The sequence below is a fragment of the Chlorocebus sabaeus genome, chromosome 1 (assembly GCF_047675955.1).
Source record: "Chlorocebus sabaeus isolate Y175 chromosome 1, mChlSab1.0.hap1, whole genome shotgun sequence".
NCBI classification, from domain to species: Eukaryota; Metazoa; Chordata; class Mammalia; order Primates; family Cercopithecidae; genus Chlorocebus; species Chlorocebus sabaeus.
This window is the reverse complement of record NC_132904.1, coordinates 56,761,652-56,773,453: the sequence shown is the minus strand read 5'-3', so window position 1 is coordinate 56,773,453 and position 11,802 is coordinate 56,761,652. Positions and strand designations below refer to the sequence as shown.

At 40.4% G+C, this 11,802-nt stretch overlaps 1 protein-coding gene across 11 annotated transcripts in view; it reads right to left on the bottom strand.

The window, feature by feature from the left end:
• Positions 1–462: 462 nt before the first annotated feature.
• The window catches only part of RIC3 (RIC3 acetylcholine receptor chaperone), a 59,465-nt gene continuing 48,125 nt past the window's right edge, over positions 463–11,802 (bottom strand). For 9 of the 11 annotated variants that reach the window (XM_037999762.2, XM_073018658.1, XM_008007769.3 and 6 more), the window contains one exon: positions 463–1,344. In XM_037999762.2, coding sequence (XP_037855690.1) covers positions 917–1,344 — 428 coding nt within the window. In that variant the 3' untranslated portion in view covers positions 463–916. The remainder of the gene's footprint in view (positions 1,345–11,802) is intronic. The other 2 variants (XM_008007761.3, XM_037999763.2) reach the window with 1 other exon arrangement.

Here is an 11,802-nt window from a genome sequence, read left to right as displayed (position 1 = left end):
TCCTCATGGCAGGAGCAGAATTCACAATCTTGAGCCCTCTTATAGGGCTGCAGCCTCCTCATGGCAGGACCATCCCTGGGCAGGCCTTCCTACAGCTTCAATGGCCTCAAGTCTTGTCTCTGCAAGGCAGGGTCTAAAGTCTTTATCTAAAGCTTCCTCTGTCCACTGAAAACCAGGAGTGCAAAGGTACTTCTGGGCTTGGCAGTTCTGTTAAGCAGAACAGGGGTAAAGGAAGCTAGATATCCAGGTAGTATCAGAGTAAAACAGTCCCCAAACAAGCCTCTGGGCTCATTCTCAGATCAGTGGGAGTCTTCCCTACTCTGGAAAAAAGAGGACGTTTGAGGCAGCATCAATGTTCCTAGGAAGACCCTCACTGCAAGGAAGAGGCTTCAGCTCAGAGAGCAGTCTTACCCTGCTCTGGGCCCAGCCCCACAAATAAAATGTTCTCTTTTCCCCAGGGGACTACTAACCTGCTCAAGGCCCAAAGAATAAGGCATCTTGGAGTCTGAAATCTTCATTCTTGCAACCTTAAGTCCTCATAATCTGTAAGCTGATGTTCGTTCACAGGTGAACTATCTGTTACACCTACCAGGAAGAGTCAGACCTTTGCCCCTGAGTGGTTCCATCTGTAATTACAATAGACCAAACATAATTACTTAATGGATCAACTTCTCTGACAGGGGAAAGGCAGGAAGAGAAAGAGCAAAGCTGTCCTGTGTTCACACTAATGTCCATGTTTTACAAGGTGACAGGTGTGTGAGCACCAGGAAGGATACATGATATCCGTGATAGTGGCCTGATAGCTATGACACTTGAACACAGTGAAGAAAGTACAGGGCACAGGGCCAAGAAGGAAATCTGAGGAGAGAAAGGTCACCTTGGGACCTGAGTAATGGATACTTCAGACTGGCTGTTTTCACTCTAAACCCTGGGGGTTACGCTTCCTCAGCATGCTGCCTGTATATGCTTTATCGATGTTGATGCCCAACCCTTCATCTCTAAAGTCTTGGGACCACTCTTCTTTAGTGGTTTCCTCTTGCTCAAGGTAGCTATCTGCATTCTCTGCCAAGACAGCAGGATCCTCGTCTTCATGAAAACAGCAGGAACATGTTTCTGGCTTTGGATCACACGAGGTGACAGAATTATCTTCCTGGGCTCTGGGGTCAGTGGGCAGACTTTCCCAACCCAAATGATCTGATTCTTCCTCTTCTATCACTCCCATTCTCTCAGCTGTTTCTTCAGCAGAAAGCTCTTTTGGGTCAGGGTAATCCACCAAAATTGTTTCTTGCCTACGCTTGATACACTCTGAAAGGTCATAAATTGGATAAGTCTCTTCAGGGTAACCTAGAGAGAAAAGCAGCATAAAGTATTACAAAGAATGTCTCCTCAAAAAAAAAATAGTGTCAGGTTCAAAGAGGATTCTCAGGCAGCAGCCATCTTATCCTAACAGATCCATTGAAGACATCTCTTAAGATTCCAATAGTTCTAAAGTTTCACTTGAGCAAATTCTTAGCAATCTGGCTGACTATCCCAATGCTCTGAAATACAAACCAATTCAGATGAAAATCCCTTCTTATGTGTAGGGTGCTTGGGGCAGAGTTAAGTCTTATACCACGTGTTTTTGCAGTACTGATGAAGATTAAACAAACAACATGAGCCTTTAGTTTAAAAAAAAAAAAGGCATCAAATATCAGAGCACGGCTCCAGGCTAATGTTTATAATTTCTATTTGGAACAATTTCCAAATCTTCCTTGGTGAAGGGGGGAGAGGAAAGGAATGCTAAGCTCTTTGAAAAATACCCCATGAAACTTTCTATTTATCAAAACAATTGAAATGGCTTGCAAGTGTCAAAAATAGAGAGCACTTTAGCAAGACATGCCCAAGATCCCAAAGGACAAGCACTGCATTTTTGGAAGACAGAATTCCTGTTGTTGGCTTCTTCATCTTCACAAAATGGAACAAAAGAAAACAACAAACTGGTACACAAAATGAATAACACTGGTACTGAATCCCAGCTAGGATAATGAGAAAAGAGAAACTGTTGCCAAATTACCAAACGAAATGAAATAAATCTGTGTCAGCCAAGCAAGCCTGAGCAGCAGATGGGCCGTGCTGGAGCTCACACACCAGTACTGGCACCAGCGGCAGTGATCACGATACAGTGCAGAAAGCTGGAGGATTCAGAACCCATTTGCCCATTATGATAATTGGCAAATTCAACCCTAACGTAAACCACTTTGTGCCTACCAACTGTGACAAAGTCTTTTTTGGTGCAATGTAGGGTGTGTGGAGACATTTCTACATTCACTGCTTTTTCTGACTATAAAAATCATACAGACACATTTGTAGAAAATTTGGAAAACATACAGGCTAATTTAAAAAAGAAAACACAAATCACCCATATCATCACTCATAATAATTTGCTTTTTTCTGGCCTTTTAACCATATAAAACATGTCTTTTCCTTTCTTTTTTTTCTTTTGAGGCGGAGTCTTGCTCTGAGACCTGCCCAGGCTGGAATGCAGTGGTGCAATCTCGGTTCACTGCAACCTCCACATCCATGGTTCAAGTGATTCTCCTGCCTCAGCCTGCTGAGTAGCTGAGACTACAGGTGCATTCCACCACACCTGGCTAATTTTTTGTATTTTTAGTAGAGACGGGGTTTCACCACGTTGGCCAGGCTGGTCTCAAACTCCTGACCTCAGGTGATCCACCTACCTCGGTCTCCCAAAGTGTTGGGATTACAGGCATGAGCTACTGCGCCCAGCCAACATGTATTTTCTTATTCCCTTTTTTTTAAAAAGAAGGATCATATTTGTGCATAAAAGGTTATATCCTGATGTTTTTCAATTCAACATTATATCATGAGCATCTCTCCATGTCATTAGGCATTTGAAAGCTGGCTGCAAAACACCTCATCATATAGCTATATAACTGACATGATTTACTAGTCCTCTTTTCTAGGACATTTAGATTCTTTCCAATTTTCCCCTATTATAAGTAGTATACAAGTTAAGATCTCTTAATGTAAGTCTATGTCCACTTCCTTAATTCTTTAAGATAGATTTCTATAAATATGAAAACTAGACCAAAGGGAATGGACATTTCAAAAGTCTTTTCTATACTCTGCCAAATTACTTTCCAGAAGAGTGGTATAAATTTTCAATCTTACCAGTGATATAAAGACTGTCCATCTTATCACACCCTCACCAGCACTCACAGTAGTATGTTAAGAATTTTGCCAATGCAGTCTTTATTCCAAGGCTCAACTTACTGTGGATGGAATGCTAGGTAAAGTGGAACTTAGCTACCCAAGACCCTCAGCCTCCATGGTCAAGGATAGGAGCTGGAAAAGCTGCTTGCTAGTCAGCTCCCAGCCACTGAATGCTTAAAAGAAGTCCATTTGCTGGCATGTCCCTGCCTTCCCACACCTAGAACAAAGCTTACCTTTGAATTTTCATGACTATCTGCTTTAAGAGGGAAGGCCACCCAGACTCAGGCTCTCGGCCTACCCCAACATCAGGCCTCAGTCCAGCTCTGCATCCCTAGTCATAATGCCTGTACCCACAAACCCAGCCTCCATGCTGGCCCCTGCAGATACAGACTCCAGGCCTACCAAGCATCAGGCCAGCAACTATGGCCCCATAATCCAGTCCCACCCTAGGTTCCAGACAAAACCAGAGCCAGGTCTGCCCGTGTAGCCCCAATGCCAAATTGGCACCCCTAACTTCAGTTACCAGGCCAGCACCTGCAGACACAGACTCTAGGCCTTCCCAGTGCCAGGCTAGTCTCTATGACCCCCGCTACTTTCAGGTTGGCCCCTGCATTCCCACAATCCAGCAGACCCTGGGTCTAGGCCAACCCAGTAGACCCTAGCATTGGGCTGGCCCTCAGAACCCCAGGACTGCCCCTATGGACCTAGGTTCTAGGCTGGAGGCCTGTGGCCCCAGGACCCAGGCCAGCCCTAATGGACCTAGCCTCCAGACACATCCATCAGACTCAGACTCCAGGCCCATTTCAGTGGACCCAGGCACCAGGTTCATTCTAGCATCTGGCCAATCTCTGAAGTCCCAGGCTCAAGGCCCAGTCCAGCCCCAGGTCAGCCCTTGCGGACCTAGGCTTTGGGATAGCCTCTCCACACAAGATACGAGCTCCAGGTCCATGCCTGAGGATTTAATCAACAGGTACACCCCAGGGGATCCAGGATTCAACCCCAATCCCATGGACGCAGCACCAGGCCACCCTGCCTAAGGACTCTAGCAGCAAGGCCACCTGCAGATCACACCAAATGGCCTATCCAGAATCTCTGGGCATGCTGACTGGTGAATGGCTTTTCCAGACAAAGCCAGTATGCAAAAACCATTCACCAGCATAAGACCCTGCTTCTTCAAATGCACAGACACCAATGCATAGCCATGAGGATCAAGAACAATCAGGGAAACATGTTGCCACCAATGAACAAAATAAAGCACCAGGAACAGACCCTAAAGAAATGAAGATATGCCTGGGCGCGGTGGCTCACGCTTGTAAGCTCAGCACTTTAGGAGGCCAAGAGAGGTAGATCACCTGAGGTCAGGAGTTCAAAACCAACCTGGTCAACATGGTGAAATCCTATCTCTACTAAAAATACAAAAAGTTAGCCGGGCATGGTGGCAGGCGCCTGTAATTCCAGCTACTCTGGAGGCTGAGGCAGGAGAATTGTTTGAACCCAGGAGGCAGAGGTTGCAGTGAGCCGAGATTATGCCATTGCACTCCAGCCTGGGCAACAAGACAAAACTCTGTCTCAAAAAAAAAAAAAAAAAAAGGAAATAAAGACACATGAACATGAATTGCCTAACAAAGAATTCAAGATAACTGTTTTAAGGAAACTCAGCGAACTTCAAGAAAATACAGAGAAACAATGAAAGGAAACCAGAAAAACAATAATAAAAAAATTTACAAGAGACTGAAATTATACATAAAAAATCAAACAAATTCTACAGCTGAAAAATATGAGAAATGAAATGAAAAATGCAATAGAGAGTATCGACAGCAACACTGAGCAAAAGAATGAACCTTTGAATCTAAAGACATTATTTGACAATATACAGTTGGGTGAGAAAAAAAGAATGAAAAGAAAGAAAGCTTATGGGATTTATGGGGCAGCTTATGGGATTTATGGGAACTGGAGTTCAAGAAGGAGGAGAGAGAGACAAAAGGATAGAAAGTTTAAAGAAATAATAGCAGAAAACTATACAAATCTGGGGAAAGTTATAAATATCTGGGTACAGGAAGGTCAAAAGTCTCCAATCAGACTGACCTCAAGTAAGACTATATCAAGAAGTATTATAATCAGACTATCAAAAATAAAAGAGAGGATGCTGGAAGCAGCAAAAGAAAAAAAGTAGATCACATATAAGGGAGTTCTAACAGATTTATCAGCAGAAACCTTAAAGGCCAGAAAAGAGTGGGAAAATATATTCAAAATGCTTATGGAAAACAAAAACAAAAAAAAGGTCAACCAAGAATATTGTAGTTGGCAAAGTTCTCCTTCAGAAATGAGGAAAAAACAAACACTCTGCCAGACAAAAGTTGAAGGAGCTTATCCACACAAGATCTGTCTTATAAGAAATGCTCAAGGGTGTTCTTCAAGTAGAGAGCAAGGGACACTATTTAGTAACACAAATATATATATGAAAGTATAGGCTGGGTGCGGTGGCTCACGCCTGTAATCCCAGCACTTTGGGAGGCTGGGGTGAGTGGATCACCTGAGGTCAGGAGTTCGAGACCAGCCTGACCAACAAGGTGAAACCCCACCTCTACTAAAAATACAAAATTAGCTGGGCGTGGTGGTGCATGCCTGTAATCCCAGCTACTTGGGAGGCTGAACTGAAAACTATAAAATTTTGATGAAAGAAATTGAAGAAGACACAAATAAAATGAAAAGATGTCCTGTTTATGGATTGGAAGAATTGATATTACTAAAATGTCCATAGTATACAAAGCAATCTACAGATTCAATACAATCCCTATCAAAATTTCCATGACAATTTTTCACAGAAATAGAATAAAAAATTCTAAAATTCATATGGAACCACAAAAGACCCCAAATGGCCAAAGCAATCATGAACAAAAAGAACAAAGCCAGAGGCATCACAGTGCCTGATTCCCAAATCTACTACAAAGCTATAGTAATCAAAACAGTATGTTACTGGCATAAAAACAGACATACAGACTCATGGAACAGAATAGAGAAAGCCCAGAAATAAATCCGCACATTTACGGTCAATTTTTTTAAACAAAGATGCCAAAAAATAAAACATACACACATACACATAGGTCAAACAACAAACACAAAAAGGTCAAAGGACAATCTCTTCAATAAATGGTGTTGGGGAAACTGGATATCCACATGGAAAACGGTGAAATCAGACCCTCATCTCACACCTCACGTTTACAAAAATCAACTCAAAATGCACTGAAGACTTAAACCTAAGACCTGAAACTGTAAAACTACTAGAAGAAAACCTAGGGAAAAAGCTCCATGACATTGGTCTGGACAATGATATTTTTGGATATGACACCAAAAGCCCATGCAACAAAGGTGAAAATAGACAAATGGGATTACTGCAAAAAGCTTCTGTACAGCAAAGGAAACAACAGAGTGAAGAGACAATCTATGTAATGGGAGAAAATATTTGCAAACCATATATTTGATAATGGGTTAATATATAAAATATATAAGGAACTCAACTCCATAGCAAAAGAAAACCTAATTTAAAAATAGGCAAAGGATATAAATAGACACTTCTCAAAAGAAGACATTAAAAATAGTCAACAGGCATATGAGAAAGTGCTCAACATCACTAAACATTCAAGAATTGCAAATTTAAACCACAATATCACCACATCTGTTAGAATGGCTATTATCAAAAAGACGAAAGGCAATAGTAAGTGTCGGCAAGGATGTAGAGAAAAGGGAACCCTTATATACTATTGCTGGGAATGTAAACTAGTACAGTCATTATGGAAAACAGTATAGTGACTCCTCAACAAATTAAAAATAGAACTATCATATGATCCAGCAATACCACTACTGGATATATATCCAAAAGATAAGAAATCAGTCCGTCAAAAAGATATCTGCACTCCCATGTTCACTGCAGCATTATTCACAATAGCCACACTATAGCATCAATCTGAACATCCATGAATGGATGAATAAAGAAAATGTGGCACATATACACAACAGAATACTACTCAGTTGTTTTTTTTTTGGTTTTTTTTGAGACAAGGTCTCACACTGCCACCCAGGCTGGAGTGCAGTGGCACAATCTCAGCTCACTGCAATCTCCACCTCTTGGACTCATCTCAGCCTCCCACCTCAGCCTCCCAAGTAGCTGGGACTAGGCACATGCCACCATGCCTAGCAATCTTTTGTATTTTGTGGAGACAGGGTTTCACCGTGTTATCCAGGTTGGTCTTGAACTCCTAGGCTCAAGTGATCCACCTGCCTCGGCCTCCCAAAGTGTTGGGATTACAGGCGTGAGCCACCGCACCTGGCCTACTCAGCTTTCAAAAAGGAAATCCTGTTATTTATGACAACATGGATGAACTTGGAGGACATTATGTTAACCGAAATAAGCCAGGCACACAAAGACAGATACAGCGTAACTTCACTTATATGTGGAGTGTAAAAAAGTCAAGATCATAAAGAAAATAAAATAGTGGTTATCAGAAGCTGGGGGAATCAGGGAAATGCTAGTCAAAGGACATAAAATTTCAGCTGGATAGGAGGAATAAGTAAGTTCAAGAGATCTATTATATATTGTACAGACTACAGTTAATAACAGTATGTTGTATATTTGAAAATTGCTAACAGAGTACATTTTAAGTGTTCTCACCACAAAAATCCTTAAGTATGTGAGGTAATGCATATGTTAAATAGCTTGATTTAGCCATTTCACAGTGTATACATATATCAAAACATCGATATATTTAATTTTATGTATTCATTATAATAAATAATTTTCTTTTTAAAAGAGGAAGAGGCCCCCTGAGGAAAATCAAATAATAACTCATAAAACTGCTGAGGTAGCCTATGTAAGCCAACATTACTGGTTACTCAAGAACATCATTAAGGGCAGGCATGGTGGCTCACACCTATAATCCCAGCACTTTGGGAGGCTGAGGCGGGTGGATCATGAGGTCAGGAGATCAAGACCATCCTGGCTAACACAGTGCCCCATCTCTACTAAAAATACAAAAAATTAGCCAGGCATGGTGGCAGGAGCCTGTAGTCCCAGCTACTTGGGAGGCTGAGGCAGGAAAATGGCATGAACCCAGGTGGCAGAGCTTGCAGTGAGCCAAGATCGCACCACTGCACACCAGCCTGGGCACAACAGAGCGAGAGTCTGTCTCAAAAAAAAAAAAAAAAAAAAAAAAAGAACATCATTAAAAATATAAGCAAGCAACAAAAATTCACTGCTCCTATGAGAAAACCAGCAGTTCAAAATGAGGGAACAAAACTAACCGAAACAAACTATGCCAATAGTCTCTAATAAAATAGTGCAGGAAATAGGAGTTAACATCAACCAATTTATGATTGATATTCCCAATAATATTCAAGAAGATACTGCATTGATAAAACCTAGCCAGGCTTCAATTTAAAAAGGGAGCAAACAAGAAATAAAAAGGAGCTATTGAATAGAAAGCCATAATTGTAAATAAAAAAAAAAATTAATGCTCAGCAAGAAAATAGCAGATTGGGCGAGGTGCACTGGCTCACTCCTGTAATCCTAAGACTTTGGGAGGCTGAAGCAGTTGGATCACCTGAGGTCAAGAGTTCGAGACCAGCCTGACCAACATGGCGAAACCCTGTCTCTACTAAAAATACAAAAAAATTAACCGGGAGTAGTGGCGGGCACCTGTAGTTTCAGCTACTTAGGAGGCTGAAGCAAGAGAATCACTTGAACCCAGGCAGCAAAGGTTGCAGTGAGCTGAGATCGCGCCATTGCACTCCAGCCTGGAAGACAGAGCAAGACTCTGTCTCAAAAAAAAAAAAAAAAAAGAAAAGAAAATAGCAGATTGAAATGGACATGGCTGAAAACCAAATTAGTATATTAAAAGTCCAAGTTGAGGAATTCTCCCAGCACAAAGATAAAATGATAAAGAAGTGGAAATTATGAGGAAAAAAGATAAGCTGCATGGCAAACTATCAACAATATCCAATTTCAGAATTACTGGACTTCTAGAACGAGAGAACAAAATAGGGTAAATGGGAGCAATAATTAAAGAGATTATAAAAGAAAATATCCTTTAGCTGAAGAAAGCCTTGAGTCTTCCGATGGGAAGGACTCACTAAATGCTTGACAAAAATACTATGAAAAATCCACACATTTGTACACACTCAGACATGCACAGATTATCTGACCAAATTAAGAATTTTTAAAAGCTGGAGGCATCACGCTACCTTACTTGAAACTATACTACAAGGCTACAGTAACCAAAACAGTCTGGTACTGGTACAAAAACAGATATATAGACAAATGGAACAGAACAGAGGCCTCAGAAATAACAGCACACATGTACAACCATCTGATCTTTGATAAACCTGACAAAAATGAGAAATGGGGAAAGGATTCCCTATTTAATAAATGGTGCTGGGAAAACTGGCTAGCTATATGTAGAAAGCTGAAACTGGATCCCTTCCTTACACCTTATACAAAAAATTAATTCAAGATGGATTAAAGACTTAAATGTTAGACCAAAAACCATAAAAACCCCAGAAGAAAACCTAGGCAATACCATTTAGGACATAGGCACGAGCGAGGACTTCATGACTAAAACACCAAAAGCAATGGCAACAAAAGCCAGAATTGGCAAATGGGATCTAATTTAACTAAAGAGCTTCTGCACAGCAAAAGAAACTACCATTCGAGTGAACAGGCAACCTACAGAATGGGAGAAAATTTTTGCAATCTACCAATCTGATAAAGGGCTAATATCTAGAGTCTACAAAAAACTCAAATTTACAAGGAAAAAACAAAAAAAAAACAAAATACATCAAAAAGTGGGCAAAGGATATGAACAGACACTTCGCAAAAGAAGACACGTATGCAGCCACAGACATGAAAAAATGCTCACTATCACTGGTCATCAGAGAAATGCAAATCAAACCCACAATGAGATACTATCTCATGCCAGTTAGAATGGCAATCATTAAAAAGTAAGGAAATAATAGATGCTGGACAGGATGTGGAGAAACAGGAACACTTTTACACTGTTGGTGGGAGTGCAAATTAGTTCAACCATTGTGGAAGACAGTGTGGCGATTCCTCAAGGATCTAGAACTAGAATTACCATTTGACCCAGCAATCCCATCACTGGGTATATACCCAAAGGATTATAAATCATGCTACTATAAAGACACATGCACACGTACATTTATTGCGGCACTATTCACAATAGCAAAGACTTGGAACCAACCCAAATGTCCATCAATGATAGACTGGATTAAGGAAATGTAGCATATATACACTATGGAATACTATGCAGCCATAAAAAAGAATGAGTTCATGTCCCTTGCAGGGACATGTATGAAGCTGGAAACCAGCATTCTTAGCAAACTATCACAAGGACAGAAAACCAAACACTCATAGGTGGGAACTGAACAATGAGATCACTTGGACACAGGGTGGAGAACATCAGGCACTGGGACCTGTCGGGAGATGGAGGGCTGGAAGAGGGATAGCATTAGGAGAAATACCTAATGTAAATAACGAGTTGATGGGTGGAACAAACCAACATGGAACATGTATACCTATGTAACAAACCTGCACGTTGTGCACATGTACCCTAGAACTTAAAGTATAATTTTAAAAAAAAAGAAAAGAAAGAAAAAACAAATTTCTAGACAGAAAACAAGCAAGCTAGCTAACTAAAAACAGGTAACCTATTGAGAAAAAGGAGCAGACCAGGGTAAGATTTCTCATTTTCAACATCAAATTAAAGTAAAGAATGAAGCAATATTTTCTAACTTTTTAAGGAAAGTGGCATAATCAATGATTTTATACACAGCCAAACAATTTGTTTGTGTACAGGTGAAAAATATGTACAGATATCCAAGTACTCAGTACACAATACTATATGGGAAAGAAATATGAAGATATTCTTGACAAATACAAAACTTAGTCAAAATTTAAATTCAAGAAAAATGATGCTATATATGAGACAGTGGTTAACAATGAAATCTGTAAGAATTATCAACATAAAATAAGTATTGATAATGTGGCCTAGGAATTTAATGCTACTGTTAAGAAATGACACTTAAAACAGAAAAGGTTAGTATCTTTAAAAATTAATATCACTTGTAGTTAAAATTCCATATATTTTCAACAAAACCTAAAAGGTAGGTAGAGGGGGAACAATGAAAACTGCAATTTGGAGGAAAAACTGAATTTCATTTCATTAATTACTTGTGAGATTAAAATACTTTTTTATATGTTTCATAGCTGGCTGCATTTTTTCTCTTTGTGAACTGCTTATCTGTAAGGATATCAGTGTTTTCTAAATTAGTTCAAGAACTTTTTAACATATTAAAGATATCGGCCAGATGCAGTGACTCACATCTGTAATCCCAGCACTTTGGGAGGTTGTGGTGGGCAGATCGTTTGAGGCCAGGAGTTCAAGACCAGTCTGGCCAACATGGCGAAATCCCATCTCTACTAAAAACAAAAAAATTAGCTGGGCATGGTGGCGCATGACTGTAGTCCCAGCTATTTGGGAGGCTGAGGCACGAGAATCACTTGAACTCAGGAGGTAG